Source organism: Phaethon aethereus (assembly GCF_964289735.1).
Source record: "Phaethon aethereus genome assembly, chromosome: 1".
In the NCBI taxonomy this organism is placed as follows: Eukaryota; Metazoa; Chordata; class Aves; order Phaethontiformes; family Phaethontidae; genus Phaethon; species Phaethon aethereus.
The window spans coordinates 87452621-87475842 of record NC_138575.1 but is presented as its reverse complement, the minus strand read 5'-3'; the positions used below and the strand labels follow the sequence as shown (position 1 = coordinate 87475842).

Genomic DNA, 23222 nt, shown 5'->3' with positions numbered 1-23222 from the left:
GGGGAGGTGGCTGTCTTTATTAACGCTTTGAGTCCTGGTAGCTCTGAAGGTAGGTGTTGCTGAAGACAGTGCCTTACCTGTTGCAGTCTGTGTAGCCAGCCACATCGGTGTCCTCTGTATGTCTGCTTCCAAGATGCAGACTTGGCCTTGCTACTCTTTGAACCTGCAAATGGAAAATCACCCCGGGACAGAAAGCCCGGGGTTTCTGAGCTGGACAGAAGGCATACCCAAGCCACAGAGTTGCCAGAGGCAGTGGCAGCTTATAGTATCCCATAAGTGTTTATTTCTATGTAAAATCAATTTATAAAAGTTAAGCCTATGCTCAGTGTGACCTTTTCCCCTTACCATTTAAGTCACTTTACAAGCAACTGAATACTAACAGCTAGCTAGTTTGTGTTTTTCTTTACAACCTGAACATAACAGATCCAAATTTAAATATTTTCTCAATGCAGCATGACACTTACCTTTGTCAAAGCATGCTTTCCATGAGAAGTGTTACTGTTTCTCCTTATTTTGCAGCTGAAAATCAGAACTTCTTGGAGTCACAAAGGAAGAAATAGTAAAAAAATCAACAACCTAAACCACAACAATTCTAGTTATTTTTCTGAAGTTATAGAAGTCTGAATATAACTTGGAGCTCTTTGAAAGATGTAGTGAATTACACAGAAGATGTCTCCTTAAGAATCTGTGCATGCAGGCATAAGTTTATGCAAAAATACAGCATGGAGACTTACATTATACAAACTCACGAACATAAACAAGGTATCAGATCCATCTGAATGGAAAGAAAGGAATATCAAACCTTCACAAGAAAGAATTCTACACGTAGAATTGGCAAAAGCAGCAACACTAGTCCAAACTGCATGAAGTAGAACTTAGTACTCGTGCCTAGTGAAACAGCCTCACCAAGGGTGCTGACCCTATGACCATGGTTGATTTTAACTTCTCTGCAGATTCATACTTCATTCCTTTCTTTAAAATAAGCTGTTTCCTGTATGCATATGCTAATGACATCATCTTTATGTAATGAAGATGATCTATTCCACAACAGTATCTTCTTTTCCTGCATTTCCTTCTCCTGCCTTAATAATCTAGTGTTGTGATGTAGCGAAGAATTCTCACATCCTAAAGACAAGGGTAAGAACACATTGCACAACACAGGTACACTGTATGCTAGGAATAATCTCAGCTTGGCATAAATTTTATTTTACAAGATGTTTTATAGAGATTTAGTCAAATCTTTTGGTGTTTTGGAAAGCATGCCCTCTTTCAATACCATTCTATACATCCTAATTTTTAAGCAGATCAGTGACTATTTTTACAAAGTCAAATCCTCCGAGTATCTATTACTTTTCATGATGGCAAATAAGGAAACAAAACCAGTTTAGAATTACTACAATTGTGTTGTTCTACTAATAAATACAATGATTTTCATGCAACTCAAGATTTGTAAAATACCTTGTCTATGTCCTGTTCACTGTTTTTCACTCCGTCTCACAAAACAGAACTTTTGACCTTATTCTTTTGGTTTTGAGCCAAAATGTTGATGGGGTTAACACTTTCCTGCTATTAAAGTTGTTCCTTAAATCATGCTAGTAGTGCAAAACTTATTTCTCTGAAAATACTAATGTCTTATTTACTTCATCTTCTATACTACTGGAAACACTTTCTGCACAGTAATTCCACTGCTAATATAGTAGTGGAATTACTAGTAATTACTAGTAGTGAAATTGCTACTAAGAGTAGTAACTAGATTTCCTGTACCAGAATTTGGTATTACTGAAAAAAGAGTGTACTCTCCCCATTAAAAAAGAGAACTTAGAAGACAGGAAACAACCTTCTAGGTGTCACAGATGAGACAGAGTAAATGACAACCTCTAGTAGGTCTGGATACAGATATTTATTTTATAAGTAAAGAGAACAGAGCTTTTACCTTCTTATTTCACACTCACCCACTGGCTTTCTCCCAGGTGCATTACCTAAGTCTCAGCTTCCCTTCCCAGCAGCAAGATCACTGCTGGTCTGTGAAGGTGGAACAGAAAGTCGTGTTGGTTCTGTGCTGTGCAGCTGCTTGCAGTTACCAGTCTTGGTTATTACAGGTCAAGGCCTCTCGGCATTCCCTGGCATTTATTTCCATTTCCTGATGCCCTGGATCTTCCCCCACTTCCCGTACCTTTCCTCCAGATGGTATCTTCACCTTCTTTCTTGGCCCTTCCTCCTTCTAAGACTCTTTTTTTTCAGGAGCCCTTCTTTTTGGCATTAACTCTTCCTTCGAGAACACCAAGCCCAATTTTCCCAGCCTAAATATTTTACATGCTGAAATACAACAGCAGCCTCCTAACTGGTTGTTCTAGCTCGTATCTCTCTATTAAAAATGTATTAATTTTATTTTTGTCCAGATGTTATCAAAATTCGCAAGTAGCCCATACTGGTTACAGCAAGTAGCAGGCTTCTGTCTGAGAATTCAAAAGCACTTCTGGGAGGTAGTATCTCAAGAAATTATGCAAAATTGTCTTTATATAGAAGCTCCATTTCTGCACAGAGGTATAACTCCCCAAATGGAAGATACTGCACAGTTTAATCAAACCAGAATTCTTTATTTTGACACCTCAAGACAGTAAAATACAAGTATACAAAAAGTTTATACGAAAGTGGCAGTGATAATGCAACTTGATGCAATCCTACAGAACTCTAATCCATCAGAGTGGATTGCTTCATCAACATACGTATCTGTAAAATATTGCACCATTTCAGAGGGAGCACTCAGGAAGAAAACGTTTATACTCCAGCGAAGTACAACATCCCCTAAACTGGTATGTTAAACTTCAGAGTAAGGCACCAACTGGCAAGTATGATCCTTGTTCTGTTTATCATATGTTGTGCGTAAGAAAAGCGCAAGATGCATGTTAATGCTGCACCTTTGTCAGCTGGAGGAAACACAGCCTTTGTTTTCCTAGGCAGAATAATAAAAAAAGCACATGCCTAACTTTCCAGCCTCCCTCCATATCCTTTTGTGCTTCCTATTCATAATTGTATCCTCAAAAAAGTATTTTAAAAGACACACTTACATAAAAAGAGTAAGCCAGAAACTACGCCAACTTACTGCTACAAAACAGAGAAGACTGAGACTCAAGTGAACACACCGTAGTCCATATGTAACCCAGTATATCGCGATCTATCTCTACCACAAAAGAGAGAACAATGCCCATCTCCCACGTCACATCAAATGGGAGTAACTGCAACTGGACACAAGCAAGAGACAAATTACAGCATGAAGAGACTGTGTAGGAAATTTCCAAAAGAAGTGATGCCACAGCATTTCTTATTGACCACCTGAAGTGACACTTTGCAAAAAGTATTAGCTAAACAGTTTTAAGTGATCATGGCTAAAGAAAGAAAACTCACATAACAGGGTAATAATGTGAAACTCTTCTCTTTCATTTAAAAGGGAAGCAAACTGCCGTGATAAATAAACCAAGCAACACCCTTAGGCTGTACAGAGCTGCCTTGAATATTTTTGTTAATGAAACAAAAGACAAAAGATCCTTTTGAACGAGGCTGTAGGCTTTCAGGGATTCAGTTGTACAGTGCAATTTATAGACTCCTGAGAAGTTGGTGGACTGAATGCTATGCCTGTGCTGACACACAGGTACTATGGCAAAAAAATTCCTCAAAAGTAATATTCCATGCAGTTGTTCACTTCTGTGACTAAGGGGAGCTAATCTAGAATTTCTAGATTAAAAACTATTTCTGGGGCAGTTTATGGAGGCTTATTTGTCTGTATGAGAAATCCTGGATCTCTATTTGTTTTGCTGATAACCTGGGCTGTCCTGTAGTTCTCTTGATAACTTGGCTACAGAGGAATGTGCAAAAATAGACTTTTAAGTGACCAAGATGGACAGGAAAGTATCAAGTACTGAAAACAATAACCTTTCATTTTAGGGAGGGGAAGGATTCTCCTTCACAATGGAGCCCTTTTCTAATGTGCACAGGAGCTGACTGTACGAAGAACCAGTCAGAAAGTATTTAAAAATTTTAAAATACAAGCATAAGATAAGCAGCATTTCATGAATAATTTTCCTTTCAGAAAGGCTTAACTTTAAAAAAAAAATTGTCTGAATAGTCTGTTTCCCTTTTCACATTCACTTTGCTTACAAATGCCCTTACGTATCCTTCCAAAGGATGTTCCCATTTCTTCCCAGTTCCAGTGCCGATCTTCTTTCCATCAATTTCTGTACATATGGAATAAGACAGAATATTAGAATTTTAAACCCTGAACTGAATCAGACTACAAAGAGTGTTGCCAGATTATTTTAGAAGAAGACATCAAGAATTGGAGTGGCCAGATACAAACAAGTATTCCTTGCTTGCACTTATGATGTCACAGCCCGTAAGAATGAAAACACAGCCATCCATCCTCAAAGTTCAGCTTTGGCAGGATCTCTTTTCCAACAGAGCCGGCAGGGTTATTTTCCTGGTAGATAGCCAGGAAACAGGTAAAGGTCCCGACAGAGCGTGCTACAATATTCTGACATTTCCTTGCAGCGGTGAAATTCTGTGCCTGGGGCATAACCTTCTCGTTGCTTGATTTGCCTATTCACCTAGATGTGAGATTGAAAAAACCAAAATGACTAGAAGGATTAAGAAAACAGAAGTAAGAAAAATGTCATTGCTTTCTGTACTCATAGATTATTCTGTTTAACTTATTAAGCAGCCCCCTATGTATTGTCTTTCTAGATTATTAGAAGGATAAAGAACTAGGGTGCAGTTTCACAGCAGCTCAAGTTGCTGTGGTCACACTTCTGTCTTCATTCCCTCTTCTCCCCTTTTCTTAATCTTTCCCTTATGCAAGTGCAAGCACTTGTGCAGCTATGTGGTGAGCCAGGTCAGGGAAGGAATCCACCTGAAAAAAAGCAATTTCTATAGAAGAAAAGTAATTCTTGGCAAGCCAGACTAATTCTTCTCATAAGGTCACCATGCAATCACACAAATGAAATGGATGGAGTCAAAGAAACAGCATTTTTACTTTTGTTAAACTGCTGTGGGACTGTCTATAAATATATATATACGCATACGGGGAAAGAACTAATAATTTTGCTAGAAACAAGGCAAGAACAATTGCTTTAATGGTAGATTAATCCTAGCAATTTGAAGCACTGAAAGGCTCTTCAGAAATCAGGTAAGTGTGGGAGAGGGAAGACACTCCAGCTCACCTTCACCAACATGTCAGCCACATGAGTGTCTCGGGAGTCCTCTGCAAACACAGAGGTGAGAGCCTCGATATACCAGGATCCACGCTTGGTGTTTCGCATGGCCGCAGTGCCTGAGAATAAAGTGTGTATGAAGTTTCTGAGGAACACAAACACGTAAAAACTCCTTCTGCCCTAACAATTAGAGCCTCTCCTCAGTACCTTTCAGACAAGCATATCCACAGATCATATCAGAGCATGTAGGCAGACGCAGCTTGAGATTTTCTTCCTTGTTTGCATCACTTTCCTCACAACCTGGAGAATTTGACCATTCTTTCCCATCTCTTTGATCCACTCCCCGGTCTGTCTCGTCTGGAGGGTGGGAGGAGGATCAGAGAAGAGAAAAAAAAAAAAAAAAAAAAAAAAAAAAAATCCTGAATTACCTGTAGTTTTCCTGTACTTCCTTAGTTTTGGGCTCTGGTCACCAATGCCAGAACTGCTGTCAAGCAGAAAGCTTTTGCATGAACTTCAAGCAGAAACTTCAAGCTTTTTCATCTGTTTTTAAAACTCATCTAAAAGTTCTTCTGCACAAACTAATGCAGATAAATACCAACAAGTGCTGAACCTGCTCAACCTAACAGGACTGTTAGTCCACATGCTGACTGATTCCTGCCTCCCCCCACCCCCTCCTATGCAGATCATGGGATAATGGGAAAGCAAATAAGTTTCTGATATTTCTTCACCATGCATGGAAGGATTTGATGCCTAGCTCTAAAAGTTTCTATTTTCCACTTTTACCTACCATAGAAGTGTCCAAAAATGTTGTCCGGTTTGCAATGCTAACCACCTACTTATTGCAGAACTCAGATGAGAGCTATAATTTTAGTTGCTAACGTCTACCTCCAAGACATCAAAAAAATGGACCAAATATCTCACCTAGTTCTAAATCCTGACTATAATATCACTTGATTCAATCAAAAGTGTAAATTGTACAATAGTAAAAGGCAAAATAATTTGACCCCAAACTTATAGAACTTACAGATGGCTCTAAGTTTTTGTTGCCAGGTCGTGCCTAAGAAATGTATTTGGATTTCTAACTTTTTTACAGGCAGTGGCATCTCATAATTATGCACAGGAAATGGTCAGTTCTTAAGTCAGCAACATTGTTCTTTTCCTCCAAAATGAAAGCTGCAGTGGGAGGGGTGTGATTGTTTGGCAGGCTAGATATAGCCTATAATTAAGGCTCCATAGCTCAAAACTTCCTGATTACTTCCATCAAGTTCCTTCATCATCTCTTTAAGGTAGCAATGCGAATTTTTCCATTTTTAACCACACTTTTTTCATGTCTTTTATCACACTTCTCCAAATCCTTTTAGTTCTGTGTCTTCTTAAAAATTTAGTGTACTGTTCACACTATGTTATTTCAGATATGACTCAAGTAATTTTACAGTCAAGCTATATTATTCACACTGTCATCATCCCATAATATATAAGTCAAAACCATTTTGAATAAAGCTTCAGAATTAGATGTCTTCCTCATGCATTTGTCTTCAAAGACCATTCCAATCGACTTACCAATGTAACTGAAAGTGTAAAGCACTAACCCTATCAGATTATTCCTCTGTATACTTAACCTCTAATTTATATCACCAATAACTGCCACCCAAATCAATCCAGTCTGTTTAAATTTTACTGAAGCTCCCAGATCACTGTTTTCCCAATTGATTTAAATAACTGCTAACTACCTATTTGTCATTATTTACCATAGTTCTTCACTTTTCTGGGTCAACTACTATATTAAACACAGATGTTAAGCGGCTTCAAAGTCTCATTTTATGCCACAGTGAAATCTGACTATTTGTCTTTTCCCATTGCTTGCTGTTGCCACCAGTTTTTGACCCATGACTGTAGGTGGACTACCTCCAATTCTTTTAGTAGATTCCTGCCAAAGGCCCTTGAGAAATTAAGTAGACTGTACCAACTCTTCTTTATCTACATTTTTAATGTTTCATTAACAGAAGACAGATAAGGCCTATTACATAAACTTAGGGAAGAAGAATAACCTGTGTATTTCTCATTTTGTTTCAACTGGTTCTAACTAACTTGCATGGCATAGAGAGACTGATTACTAATCTAAAGTTGTCCACACTATTTATACAGTCTTTCAAATGCTGCTTTTTTTCCAAAAAATTGTATTTCCTAGTCTAACCTTTGAATGCTAACATGAAAAAGTACACATTTTTGTTGACAGCTCAATTACTTTGTAACTGGCTTTCCCCTCCAATTATTAATCAAGGTTTAAAAGAGAGGTTTAAAAAAAAGGCAATTTTGTGCTTTTTTTTTTAATTAGAGATTTTTCCCTTTCAGTTGCTCAAGTCTCAATCCTTTGCCTATTGCAGTATTCCAGCATTTCTGGTTTTCAGTATTCCAGTATTCTACAGCATTTTGCATACCTTTCTTAACTGAAATCTTTTTGGGAATAGGAAGGCCAAGCCTCTTTTGTTGATGTTGTAACCAAGGTGGTAGGGAATTAAAATAAAATAGGGTTAGAAAATAGGTTTGTGAATTTGTAGCAAGTTGTAACTATAAGAACATGATGCACCAGCAATGCTGCTCGAGAACCCACCTAACCTTTCCCATCTTGATTTAATTATCAAGGAGTTAAGTGTAACTTTGTGATCATGGTATTATGTTTTGTTCTAATAACAAATAGTCAGAAAGAAGGAACACCTTGGTCAGTTCTACGGTCCGGTGGGTGGGTAATTATTCATTCTATAGTCCTGTCTTAAAACAAAGGGCTGTGGGGTGAATGATTGCATATTGGACCGATAGCCCGTGAAGATGTATTTAGTGTTGCCAAGTTTAAATGAACTTAGAGGGAAAGGTAATTCCGGCAGGGGGAGATCGCGACCACCGACTCAGAGACCACCCACTCAAGAAACCCTCCGACTCAAAAGATTAAGGAAGTAAAATCCCAAGAAATTATACTGAGCATGCGTGGTCATTTACATGGTAGGCGAGGAATACTTAACTAATCATTGTATGGACACTTGATGAATATGTATTAATCTTGCCTATAAATGTTTGATTTTTGAACTGATCGAGCGAACACGATTTAGGAGGAGCTATCCCCCGTGTTCCCGGCGCCGTGAATAAAGAATGCCTGCCTTTTAACACTACATTGGTGTTACGAGGTTTATTCCCGATTTCGGTGACAATGTGAACAGACCCATTATGGTAACATTACAGTCAAATAAACTTAGTTACCTAATTAGGTCAGCTGCCACTTCTGTCTTATTACACTTATTTCCACACTGTTATGAGTCTGCATATGCACATTGTTCAAGAGTATCTAAAGGTTCAATAACATAAGGAAAGCAATCACATTCAATTTGTATTTTAAACATGCACGCTACAGTATTTCCAAATGCTTAAAGGATCAAATATTTTTAATACCCAAAATACCATGTAGACTATAGGTTTTTCTCTGCATTGTGATTAAACATGAGTAGGTAACAGGTGAAGGAAACATTCTCTTGGCTAGAGGACAAACTATAAAGCTCAGCTAAAAGTGAAAAAGAAGGGAGACAATTGCAAGGAACAAGGGAAAAGAAGGGGGAAAAAGCATACACTCTAGAAAAACTCTATCACAAGGGAAAAAACAAAGCTTTCTAAGAACAGAACTTCTCTTTAGAGTATCTGCAGTTTCACAGCTATCTCAAAAAGTCCAAATACTTTAGGGAAAAATTTGGTCACTAGCAGATCTGAAAGGTAGTTACAGACATGTGTTTAGTTACAACAGGGGGCAAAATGATTAGCAGATTTAAAAAAAAAGTAAGAGTGGAAAAAGAACAAGTCTAGGAGAATCAAGAAAAGAATTCTGTAACCACAATACTATGTGGAAAAGGGTATAAGGAAAGGTCATTTGGAGGTTGAAAGCAGGATAGAGTTAAAGGAAAAAAAAAAACAATAAAAAAGATGACTACTTGGAGCCTGATAGCTCAAGAGACACCATCACCAGAGACACAGCACATCTGGGATCAAGAGAAAGACAGGACCTCAGACAAGACCCCGTGCTAGTGTACCACTCTTCTTGGGTGCTGCAATTTGATGCATCATATGCCCCACTCCCCCTACTGCAGGCATAGCAAGAGTAACATTACTTACACTTGCAAAGGCTAGGTCAAATATTTGCCAAGTTTAACTTTTAGGATAGCAGATCACTGGAAAAGCCTAGATGGAGTGAAAACTGGAGACTTTAATCCCTTCAATATATGAGTGGGATATGATATGAATTTTTTATCACTAAGGTGCTCTGGGGTCTGCAAGTCAATGCACACACCTCATGCAGAGCAAAAGACACTTACAGAGTAACAGATGCAGTGGCAGCAGCAGGGCAGAGGGAGGTGAATATGGGTCCCACTTACACCTGAGAGAAGCAAAGAGGAGAGTTGACAGCAAGTTGAATGGGAGGGTGTGTATGTGTGTAAAGTGAGCCCTAATGGCATGTGAAATACATGGCTTTTAGTATTTGGGCACTCACCTCCCCGGCAGGCCTGAATAAAGAACATTTTGGGCTTATTCTGGAGATTTGGACAGTTTGCATTATCAAAGAGCCGGAAAGCCTCCTGCAACTGTGAGAAGAAAGAAGGTAAATACTCTTCATTGTAGACTTCTGTGAGCCAAACCCAGTCCCACTTTGCTTCCCTGTATTTTGGTTATTACATCTATTAAATCTTGGTATTTTCTCTTTTATCTCCAAACTAACAGTGTGACAAACACATCTCTTCCCCCCGCCTCCCCCAGCTCCTACTAGTTTGAGTTCATTCACTCTACCTAGCACTTGTACAAAAAGAGAATATGAAATAACTTCTCCTACCTGCCGTACTTCTATGCCTTTTTTTATCTTATAGACCTCTCAGACAGACCCCTGTCCTTTTCTTCCCACAAGCACTAATTTTTTCCTTTTTAGAAATATGTAAATCCTCAGTCTCCCATCACTTCACCTTCTCGTTCTCTCCTTTTTTTTTTAACCTTTTTTTTCCCCCCTCTTTCAATTGTTACTTTCCAAGATATAACCTACAACAACACATTACATCAGGATACAGGAATATACCTGTAGTAGTTTGCCATCACTGCCATAAACCCCACCCTCCACACCATGGGAAAGTAAAGCTACAATACAGGAATCCACATCCTGATGATCTGGCAGCTTAGAGAATCTCTCCAATGCATTCTGCATCTCCTGGAAGAGAGGAAAAAAACCCCAACTTTCCAGACTTGCACAGGGAAAGTGGGTCAATGTACAGGGAAAAACATAAAGGTACAGGAAGAACACAAATGGTCCTCCTGTTATGAAATAAACCTTAAGTACATCAAATTCACAGGACAAAAGACATGTGTTCCATAAAAAAAATCAGCAAAATGCTCTTGTTCTTTTATGTAATATTCAGTCCTAAGTATAACATTATGAAGTGGAAATCACTTAGAACATCTACATTTCTATATGGCCAACAGGGGGATGCAGCAAATATTTGAAGTGGCACATGTGGATTCAACACAGGAGAAATCAACTGATATCTTATAGAGGTTTTACATTGACACTTGAGTCTGGCTGGGGTATTGGAGCCACTTAATAGATACATAGTCTAGTACTTCAGGCATTTGAACACTAGCAATCAAAACACAATAACAATTTAAAGTGGAAAACTTCAGGAACTCTGGCAACATGGCAAGTGCAAAAGTCTTATTATAATGTTGCAAAAGCTGCCTTGAATAAAACACTCTTTAACAGGTTCTGTACCACTTGGTTTCATAGGGATCTACAAGGAATAAGAACAAATGAGGCTGGAGAATGCAGCAATTGCACTCCTACAGAAAGATCGTGGCTTGATTCAGTTAATCATGGAACATTGCCAATTTTCTTAAGTGAAGCAGAGCCACTTTAGCAAAGCAACAACTGAAAGAGTGAAACTTAACTGCATAGGTACTGGAAGACTAATAAATAGGATGGCAATCGAGTCCATCAGTGAAAGGACATGAAAACATCACTTACACTTGCAAAGGTTAGGTCAAATATTCGTAAAGTTTAACTTTCAGGATAGCAGATCACTGGAAAAGTCTACATAAAGTGGAGACTTTATTAATTTGTAGTTTTAACACATATGTCAGGTGTGGTCTAGAAATTCTTGCCCCTTGCACTACAAGCGGTCAAGACTAGAATAGTACCTCTTGTGGTCCTTTGTGAACCTACTTTCCATCCTAAAGTCCTTTGCCTTCCAAGCTTCTTCATATTTGTCAGTATGCTAGCAGACATCATCCCATTTAGTTTTATTTTCTATTTAAGTGACCATTCACATCTTCCTGCTCAAGCTTAGTTATACCAAAGGAAACCTCTTAAGATGTTTATGTAACAGTTACAAACTCTCATCCATATTGGTTGTGAAGTACTGGGATCCATCCCCCTTACCTGTGCAGTTTGATCATGAAACACAGTCACTTGATACCCAAGATGCTTGAAAAGCATCTCCAGGGAAGTACAGTCCACATCTCCCCCTGCACGATACTCCAAGTCCTTCTCACTGCTGAAATGGACATTGCTGAGAATAAGTGCTAAGCCTCGGGGCTCTGATATCAGTTTATATGCCTAAGAAGAAGATTTAAAATCGGTAAGTTTAGGCTACGCAAGGAAACAATAGAGTGTTAGAGTAGAACATCAATCCCTATATACCAGCTTGATATGATATGCAAGACTTCTGAATTGAAAAGGCAAAAAAAACAGTAGAGATCAAATTTTTGAAGTTTTTTTAATAAATAAAATAAATGTTTGTATTGCAAAGGGTCCCAAAGACAATTGTATTTGCAAGTCTCCATAACTGATGATCCTACAACACTATTATTAAAATGTTATACTAGCTTGCCTTATTTCTCGTTTTAAAAGAAACACAGCTTATACATTTCAAACTGTGAATTAGGTCTTGCTAACTTTCTTCCCTTTCCCCACCCTCACCCAGCACAAGCCCCACATATTTCTGTCATTCTCATCAAAGGCTTTAGGACAACATTATGTAAAACTTAGTTAAGATTTCTTACTTGCTGTTGGGAGCAGAGAGAGATGTAAAATAGCATGTGAGTGTAATTTTAATAGCAAGGGACTGTCAGTCACTGATCCTGAAAGTTATGTGGCTGGCAAAAAAGGTTAACAGGGAAAGAACTAATTTGAGAGGAGTCTCTTCAAAATAAGTTCCCTTTCACTCCACAACAAATCAGTAGTAAATCAGTTACTAACACTCCTGTAAATTGGAAGTGAAATTTAATACCAAAGGAGCATATCAAAAAGGGTGTATCCAGAAGCAAATGTAAAAGGAGGCAAGGCAAGCTCACACTGACGCTGCCTAATTAGGTTTCCCCAGTAGATAGTTAAAAAAAATATCTGTTTTGCGGTCAGGGCCTGTGACAGAAGTGTTAAGTGTTAGCACATTGTGTAATCCTAGTAAAGTGTCTGTCCCATTACAAGAAATTTTTTTTTTTTCATTAAGCTTATCCCACCACAACCTACGCTTTACAAACAGAATAAACAAGAAGTAATTAGACTACCTACATAACTTCTAACGCTGCAGAGGAATAGAAATTCATTGACTCATAGAATGGTTTGGGCTGGAAGGGACCTTTGGAGGTCATCTAGTCCAACCCTCCTGCCATGAACAGGGACATCTTCAAGTACATCAGGTTGCTCAGAGCCCTGTCCAACCTGACCTTGAATGTTTCCACAGATGGGGCACCTACCATCTCTCTGGGCAAGTTGTTCTACCCTGTACAGAATCCTGATCTGGTTCTTGAGCCTAAGGAGAGACTCTTCTGGGTACAAGTTGGCAATTAAAACAGCCAAGACTGTGACTACTAGTTCAAACACAGTTCTAGTATCTTAGTCATTTGCAGAGCGTGCCATCATACAGAAGATGAGGATGCAGACAAATAAATATGAGGCAATAATACTGACAGCTTACACAGAGCAACAGAACAGAAGGCATTTCACAAAGCTCTTAATGAACAAAAATCAGAGGCAGAGATTTGTACAGAGCTACAGAACTTCTCAGAATTTCTTGACACCTGTAAATTGGAACTACCTCGAATCAAACATGGCTGGTAACATCTTTCAGTTACACAAATAGCACAACACTGATCTGTATCCCAATGAAGCATGTGTTTCGACTCAGTTTTAAGTAGCACGTGTTCAGCTGATATATCCAGACACGTCACATCTTTCACATCTTAGGAGATTTTATCTGTCAACTACTTACCAAGTGCTGATGATCATGATAAAATTCAGGAGTGCAATACTTCACTGGAGGAAGTGGGGGACCATCTCCATTATCCAAGGAATGTTCCATTGGTTCTGTGCAAAACAAACATATCAATAACAATAAAAAATTCCAACTAGAAAACCTCTGCCTTAAGGTAGTAACTTGCAAATTCTGAAGTATGTGGTCTTGGGCATATTCCTCTATTATACTATTCATACCTCTAAAAATTTTCCCTTGATCAGGGACTACAGACACACAATGAAACAGAGCAGAAAGAACAAAAGTACTGGAATGGTATAATTATTTTTTTATAATTTTAATTGGCAACTTTTTGTCTAGTACACAGTATGAAGACAGAATTCTCATCTAAAGTTAGAGAGTGTGTGCTTTCTGTCATTTTGTGCCCTAAGTTATTCCTTTCACAGTTAGGCTGACAATCCACTGCTAGAAATATTCAATTAGAATAGTGTTTTTCCTTTCATAAAAGGCCTCCCATGCTCACTGGATACAATTATTTTTTATTTTTTGCTGAACACCTGCATAAGTGACCAAACTACATGTTTTTAACTTGTGAAATGCCCTGTTTTGTTTACCTGTCTCTGAACAACCCTTTCTTCTGGATAAGAGCAAATGAGGGGAATGATAATCAACCATTTGCCATTTACAGACAAACCCTATCCTGAAGAAACAGAGCTAATGACATTCATGATCTCCTTTAAAATCCTTTTTTGGCATTCTGAGACATGGCTCTCCTGGTTGGAGGAACATATGCTCTAAAAAAAACCAACAACCCAACTCTATAACCTTTGCACCTAAATAAAAAAACCCCTTAAAAATCTATTTTAAGGCTTTTAATCTATTTTTATCTATAATTAAAAAAAAATATTCTTTAACACCAGAGAGAGCTCCTAGTAACCAGCAGACAGTTAAACCTGTGGTTAGGGAAGATAAGTACTACAGGCATTACCAGAGGCAACACGAAAACTATCAAGGAGATTCATTCCAGCAACTAGTTCCCTGATGGAAGTCACAAATGCTTGCTAAAGAAAGCTGACTTGCTGCACTTGACAGAAGCTACAGAAATCTATGTTGGGCCCATATAACATATATAAGGCCTTGCACTTAAACTTATTTGCTAAGAAGAAAGTCTATGTTAAGGAACACTGCCCCAGATCAGAATCTTTTCACAGCTCTAGTTGAATTAAAGTCTACTACAAATCTTAAACAAAGAAGAAAATCTTTGAAAAATCTCAAGTTTTACTGACAAGTACTGTTTAAGCAACAACATCTCCTGTAAGAATAAATGAAGCTGACTAGAAACTGATTGGGTTCTCTCTTCCAACATGCTATTTCACTTTCATTTTCTAGCCTAATTCTGCCTCCTGCATCTGATCACAATATAGTCAGTTCACTGTCAAGTTCGTGTTCCTGGGATGAGCAAAGTGGTAGCAAGCTAATTTCTAGAACTGAATTAATAGAGTATTAAGAAATTAGAAGCAACCAACCAGATATCCAATCAAGTATTCACAAAGTCGTGTGTGACTCACCAGTCCAGCGCAGTTTCTTTGAATTACATGATTCACTGGCAGGAAATGGAAGATTTGACCCATAACAGTGTTCAAGCTACAAGACATCCAATAAATCCATGAGAGAGAGTAGCATAAAACAGCTATTTTTCTTCTCTACAGTACACGCCTGTAGGTATCATGGAACAAAGATGCATATGTTTACATACATGTACGTGTGACTTAAAAACTAGTAATATGGTTCACATCCAAACGAAATATCATGACAAGATAGCAGCAGCATTTTCTCTCAATGCAAAATTCCTTCCCTTCTTTGCACATCTCTACTTCTACTCAAATCCCCAGTTTGTAAACCCTACAGTGTGGTCATATCCTCTCCATTTTTGCCAAAACTTGATTTGTCCAGTGATTCTCATCTTTTTGTTTGCTTTCAAGATTTCGTTGTTTGTACAGTAAAGCACAATTGAAAACAAAAAACCCAGAAAGTGTAGTCTAATAAATCCTACATTTTTAATAAGGGAACATGCCTGCTCAAAAATATCAGGTCTTCCTTCTTTCATATAAAATGTTTACTGTGAGATTCCATGCTTGTCAACGCACTGAGAATATTGAATCTTTATTAAATTCTTCCTTTAGTCCAATGCTGACCACTGCAGACAGTAAAAAGGTGAAAATAAAAATAACAAAATAGAGTCCCTCTCTCAACTGACAAAGCTTTCAGTAGCTTTCTACTCAGAGAATCATTGAACACTAAATTAAAAAGATTTCAGAGAAAATATTTTCTTTGCATCTTTTGGGTTCCTGATGACACATCAATTAAGAACATGCTGGATGTAAGAACATCCAGGAACCTTGTGCAGTTCAACAAAGAAACCTGCAAAGTTCTGCACCTGAGGAACAACCCCATGCACCAGTATATGCTGGGGGCCACCAGCTAGAAAGCAGCTTTGCAGAAAAGGTCCTGGGAGACTTGGTGGACACCAAGTTGAACATGAGCCAGCAATGTGCCCTTGTCACAAACAAGCCTAATGGTATCCTAGGCAGCATTAAGAGGAATGTTGCCAGCAGATCAGATGAAGGTAGATAATCCTTCCCCTCTACTAGCTCTGGCAAGGCTGCACCTAGAGTCCTGTGTCCAGCTCTGGGCTCCTCTGTACAAGGGAGGTATGGACATACCGGAGAGAGTCCAACAGCAGGTCACAAAGATGACAGACTGGGGCACCTTACATACGAGGAAAGGCTGAGAGACCTGCGACTGTTCAGCCTGGAAAAGGCTCAGGGGCATCTTATCAGTGTACATAATCAACTGAAGAGAGGGTGCAAAGAGGATGGAGTCAGCCTCTTTTCAGTGGTGCCCAGTGACAGAACAAGAGGCAATGGGCACAAACTGAAATGCAAGAGGCTCCCTCTGAATACCAGGAAACACTTTTTTACTGTGAGGGTGTCCAAGCACCAGAGGAGGTTGTGGAGTCTCCATCCTTGGAGATATTCAGAAGCCATATGGATGTAGTCCTGGGCAACCTGCTCAAGGTGACCCTGCTTTGAGCAATGGGAGTTGGACGAGATTACCTCCAGAGGTACCTTCCAACCTCTACCATCCTGTGATTCTGTGTGAAAATTGTCTTTTTCCCAAATTTCTTCCCCTCTGCTTTTACTAAGGCTACTACAAGTTTCAATTTGCAACGAAAACCCATGCTGTCCCTTGTAAACAACTTTTTTTCCATTTGTAAAAGACCACTTGTGCCCAAACCCAATCTGAAATGCAGTGCATCCATTTTATTTTTTTTAAACTATTATACCCTTGCAATCCCATGGCTCAGACTGGATATTGTGTTCAAGATCATTGCCTCCAGATGCTGCTGTTTGGTTTCTCGTAGAGCTTCACAGAAGGCTGAGAAGGCATTAGGACCTCTCTTGGGTAGCAAATTGAGGAACTCCACATTTTGGCTGAAGCTCCCAGACTTGGCCTAGATCCGGAGAAAAAAAACCAAAATCTACATTCAAAGTGAGACTCCAACTTTTGAATGAAGCTTCAGAAAAACTGAACTTTTTCTTTCATGTAAATATGTCATCATTGTGCTTAGCTGTGCTAGATACATTTTTATAGCTTTCCCTAGTTGATTTCACTCCCAGTTATTAGCGGAAGGGGGAGAGCGTATGACAACACAGCAAGCCAACAATTCATACATTACCACACACAGTAATACACCCTCTTCTCTCTAAACTTTTACTTCCAGTTACTGTTGGAATAGTATCTATTTCCCCTCACTGAATATTTGAAGTCCAGAATACGTTTTCACTGCTGCCTGATGGTTTATGGTCTCATGCACCAATAATGCAAATCCCTCAGAAAGTGCTACATAAAATACTTATTTTATGCAGTCAATTAAAAAAAGATATTACATAGGTACAGGCTGCAACATTTAGACCAGTGAAGCAATATATAGTAGTATATAAGAAAAAGTAAAAACAAAAAAATAAATTTATGTATCTGTAAAACAATCCCAGGAAGTTCTAATTGTTAGAATATTAACAAGACACTTGCCAACAAACTGTGTAATTTATACAGTAATAGCCTTCCCTGTGAAATCTAAAACACACCAAAATATCATATACTAAAATATTTGGTATCAAAAATAAATTTTATCAATTTCATGGCATTCATCCTATATTTTTGGAATGACCACTTAGACCCAAGATTTCTTCTTTTGGTGGATGATAAGAAATGGTTGGTGAGTTACACAAAATCAAAGCCTAACACTACATTTGCAATCACAGGAAAATCAGAAAAAAAAACCTTGAGTCACATGTGTAAATCCTCTGCTACAGAAGAATTGACATCATCTGGTTTCTTTCATAAAATTTACCAAGCTTGGTGTTAAAAGTAGTTTGGCTTTTGTCCCATAACATTGTTTGGAAGGTGTCCTGGTTTCAGCCAGGATAGTTAATTTTCTTCATAGAAGCTAATATGAGACTGTGTTTTGGATTTGGGATTAGAAAATGTTGATAATGTGCTGATGTTTTGAGTTGTTGCTACATAGTCAAGGACAGTCCAGCTGCTAGCAAGAAGGCTGAGGGTGCACAGGAAGCTGTAAGGGGACACAGCCAGGCCAGCTGACCCAGGCTGGCCAAAGAGATATTCCATACCATATGATGTCATGCTCAGTATACAAAGCTGGGGTGAAGAAGGAGGAAAAGGTGGAGGGACGTTTGGAGTTATGGCGTCTGTCTTCCCAAGAAACCATTATGTGTGATGGAGCACTCTTTTCCTGGAGATGGCTGAACACCTGCCTGCCCATGGGGAGTAGTGAATGAATTCCTTGTTTTGCTCTGCTTGTGTGTGCGGCTTTTGCTTTACCTATTAAACTGTCTTTATCTCAAACCATGAGTTTCCTCACTTTTACTCTTCTGATTCTCTCCCCCATCCCACTGTGGGGGAGAGAGCGAGTGGTTGCGTGGTGCTTAATTGCCGGCTGGGGTTAAACCACGACAGGATATTGCAAAATCTTGTTGACCCAATGCTTATGAACCTATTCTGAAATTTCAGAGCTATGTTCATTCATGACTAACTAATTGCATTTATTTTTGTATCAACAATGTCCCTTGACTTCAGTGTTCTCCTAGCCTTTTCCTTATTATCAAACTTCTTCCTATAAATTGGTCTCCATTTGCTACAGTAAACAAGCCACTTTCAGCCTCCTCAAAAATGTCCTCTTCCCCTTGACAATGCAAGTACCCTTTCCTATTCCCACAGAAACCTCAACTTTCAGAGCACTGCTGACTAGAAGTGTATACAGTCATCTCACCTGTGCCTTTCCAGAAGTACGACAATGCTTGCCCCTTCCTCCTGGTAACACTTCTCCATTTGTCTGTAGAAGATAACCAGCTCCATATACTTGTATTGTGCTGTAAGCCCAATGAATTTTATTCTACCTAATAAAGTAAATTGACAGATGATATTCTAAAGTACCTATTAATTGTTTCTTCCTTTCTAGTAGGCCTGCAGCTTTTTATGACAAGCTTAGGATCATTAATCTTCTTCACTTGGTATGTCTTCATAGTCTATGACTCTAAGCCATAAATCATAATTAAGAACACAAGCTGACTTCAAGAAATGGATCTTAAGTTTTATTGAAAATTTAAAAAATTTCCATAATGTTCATATTCAGCAGTTTGTATGTACAGTAGTCAGCTTTTGGCAGACTTCTTCCTTAATGCTTCCTTAAATACCCAAAGTGCTGTACCCCCTCCTTGACATCCACATCAACACCACACCTAGGTTATACAAAATAATGTTGAGCAAACATTCAGAAATAAAACTTTCATAAGACAGACTTCTTTCATTTTATTTTCTAATAAATCCTTAATTTATTTTTGTTCCCTCACAGATGAGTTTGATAACCTGCGTAACATGAACTGGATGCACAATAAACTCTGAATTCCTATCAAAATCCCATAGTATTAGTCTTCTTATTGAGCCTGAATATACACATAGCATCTGTGGAGAGAGCATGTATACTTGACAAACATTCTAATCTCTTTGTCAAAGCCAGTGATCCCTTCATTACTGTCTAGTGAGCAACACAAAGCATTTTAATCTCTACATGATCTGATAGTCTTAAATTACAGTACAGAGTATTCAACTCATTTAAAAAACAAGAGAAAACTCTTGCTATCATATCTGCAATTTTGAAGGCCCATCCCAGAGCTCTGGAAGAACATCTGATGCTCTGACAACAAGACATTAATGAAGTGTATTTTGGACTTCATCATAAAAACAGCTGTTTCCACTGTCCCACTTTATTTCCACCATCATTTTTGCTCTGTGTTTGAAATCCCTCTCTTCTGGGCCTTCATCAAGATAATTATATTTACATCATCTTCGCTACACTGTAAACACAAATTTTTTCTTTATTCTTTCTTAAAAGTGTATGTAATTGAAAAAAAACTGGAGTTGTTTAGTATCTTTCTGAATGACCCAATTTAAATCAATTCCTGTCAGTTCCTACTCTCTCCTCCCGTTTTGGACATCAAAGCATGCTGCTCCTATTTATTAATTCTTCTCCGGTGAACATCTGTAGACTCTCTATTTATTCTTCATATTCCTTGTGAGCTCTCCATCCAGCTCAACCACCTTTGTCTTCAGTGTCTCTCCTGCAACATTCTCCCCCTCCCACCTTTTTCTTAACTTGTGGTAAAGGTTCAATACTGGTTTAGCACCTCACACTTGAAGAAATTTCATCCTTCCTTCATCTCCCTGAGTACCTTGGTTTATTTCACGTTCCTTAGGTTACAAAAGTGGACTATAAAAGTTAATTTGTAATAGTGCCCTATTTCCATAACCAGTTTGTTTATTCTTCTGTTCAGTTTAAATCAAACTATCAGGACCAGTATAATTGTTGTGTTTTTAAGACAAGATTGTTTAAAATATAACCATTTATCTAGATCTTCTTGATTTCCTGACTTTTTGAGGGAGCAGGGGGGTACATAGAACCACAATATCCAGGAAACTCTATGCTCTATCAGACACAGTGGCATTAGTCTCTTCCTATTTCTACTTGATGATTAGCGTCACAATACATTTTCAAGAATAGGCTACCTAACAGCACTCCTAAGACCTTTGTTCACAATTGAGCCAGAAATTGGAAGACTATTACAAATTCACAGACCTCCTATAGAAAAATGAAAGGTAACACAAAGTGGCTTTTACTCAACTGTTGTTTTTTTAATAAACATTACTTTTTGTTTATCTGTAGCACTGTTATGATTAGTACTATCCTGCAAACATTCACTTCAATCCTTCTAATGCAATGTATATTTTGCAGTACTATTGTTGCAGTTGTGAATGCTTTCCTCCTATCCCTGACATATTTCAATTTTTGCTGCAATTTCCAGATTTATACCCTGCAACAGTAGTTCAAGTCACTTTGTTCTCTTGCTCAGGTTGCTATTGCTATTTACATACATTTAAGCTCTTAGTTATGTGTATATGTTGTATTTGGCACACTTTTTCCACCAAGCCATTATTATTTACTGGACTTACCCATCATAACACCTTTCTCATTACTGATAATCCATTACTAAGCATTGTTGCATCTCCTTTTACCCAATTACACCTGGAAGGGAAGATTCCCTTAGCCTTCTTCCCTTCCATCTCAGTTTAAAAGTTAACTACAGCAGCATTTTCCCCAAAAAGATGATTTTCTCTGGCATTATCCTACCTTTGAGAGGGCTTTTTTTTTTTTTTTTTTTGCTTCCCCTCCCTCACCCCTTCAGTGGCTGCAGGCCAGCAATTGAACATCCCTACTAAGCACGCATACTTCAGCAGGGTTGTTTAACCCCGGTGGGCTGCTAAGCATCACACAAACCACTCAGTCACTCCCTCCCCAGCAAAATGGCAGGGACAACCAGAAAGGCAAAAGTGAGAAAACTCACGGGATGAGATAAAGATGGTTTAACAAGTGAAGCAAAATCTGCACGCAGAAGCAAAACAAAATGAAGGAATTGATTCACTGCATGCCATCAGCAGGCAGATGTTCAGCCATCTCCAGGAAAGGAGGGCTGCATCACACATAACAGTTAACTGGGAAGACAAATGCTGTAACTCCAAACGTCCCCCTCTTCCTTCTTTCTCCCCCAGCTTTATACACTGAGTATGATGTCATATGGTATGGAATATCCCTGTGGTCAGCTGGGGTCAGCTATCACAGCCGTGTCCCTTCCCAACTTCTTGTGCATCCCTAGGCTACTTGCTGGTGGGGTGGTGTAAGAAGCAGCAGAGGCCTTGACTCTGTGTAAGCACTGCTCAGCAATAACTAAAACATCCCTGTGTTATCCTGTTTCCATTACAAATCCAAAACATAGGCCCATACTAGCTACTATCAAGAAATTAACTCTATCCCAGACAAAATCAGTACAATCAGTTCTTGATTAATTCTCTGACTTTCACTGTCTTCCTGTATCATTGTCCTCCTTCACTGTCTTCCTGTATCATTGTCCTCCTTCACTAGGGATTGGAGCTATTTCAAGTAAGACTGCCTGCATCTCCCACAACTTAGTACAAGTATCCTTGACAGGTCCCATGAGGGCCATTATCTTTGACACGAGTCAAAATTCATCAGGAAGTTATTTCCTTGTTTCTTTCAAAAACCTTACCAGTCTCAGGTTTATACTTCCTGCACTTGTGCCCAGCAAATAGCTCATAATTCTGTTTCTCAGCATCTGTTCTTATGACAGTACCATCAACCTTACTAAGGGACTAAAAAGCCCCTCAACTGCTTACTTGAGTCTTGAGATGCACTTGATGTGCATCTTTAGTAATTTCCGTTCCAGTTTGCTTTCTCTTTGAAGAAGTGTATCTGCATCCTACACAGTCTTCAGTGCATCACTATAACTCTGGGAATAATCCCAACCTACTTCCAATTACTTCCCTTCACAGCACCCACTGCTCAGGATAAGTAGCAAAAGCCCATGAACTGCATTTGCCATCTGAGAGCAAGTCTTGGATCATGTAAGTTTCTTCATGCAATTTACCAAAACACATAGGAAATACAAATTCTTTAAGTGCAACATGCACAAGTGCCACAACAACCTGGTTTATAATATATTAATTCACTTACTTTCACAGTATTCTTTTGGAAATAGGTATTAGTCCTACTTTTACAAATGGACCAAAAAAAAAAAAAAAGAGGCACAACATGACAACAAAGGACTGGAAGATACAACCTGACTCATGAAGTGCAGCCTGCCACAACTACACACCAGCATGCAAGCCAACTATTTAGTAAATCTCAGCTTACAAAAGCAGCTTATAGTCCTCCTCCGTGCTGCAAGCAAATCCCACACTGCTTTGCACGTTCTCCAGACATAATCACATTAGAATATGTAGACAACACACTGATGAGTTCTACCGTGCTGCCACTGCCAAGAACGACACTGCGCTTAATTAGAAATAAAGTTCACTGTGCAGTCGAGTATAACCTGCATACCTGTATCATTTCCATCATCTCCATGGTGATGATGTCTTTCTCTATCATATGCTCCATCAATTCCTTTAAAACTAGCTGTTTTGCCAGCATCACCCGGTTCTTCTTTAGCGCTTCCTGGTGACATCGCTGCATGCCGCACGCAACCAGCATCCTGGCAGGAGAGGGGAGACCAAAGCCAAACTCAGCGGCAAGAACTACCCTTACCCCTCCCAGCTT

The 23222-nt window shown here is 38.8% G+C and overlaps 1 protein-coding gene across 1 annotated transcript; it reads right to left on the bottom strand.

Annotated features, from left to right (window-relative positions):
- Positions 1 to 4466: 4466 nt before the first annotated feature.
- CASP2 (caspase 2) lies at positions 4467 to 23156 on the bottom strand (the record flags this gene model as incomplete). Its single annotated transcript, XM_082002031.1, has 10 exons — positions 4467 to 4601; positions 5214 to 5323; positions 5412 to 5561; positions 9733 to 9823; positions 10306 to 10434; positions 11659 to 11835; positions 13490 to 13584; positions 15040 to 15115; positions 16818 to 16985; positions 23007 to 23156. The coding sequence occupies 10 exons, from the start codon at positions 23154 to 23156 to the stop codon at positions 4467 to 4469; spliced, it is 1281 nt and encodes a 426-aa protein (XP_081858157.1).
- Positions 23157 to 23222: the final 66 nt, after the last annotated feature.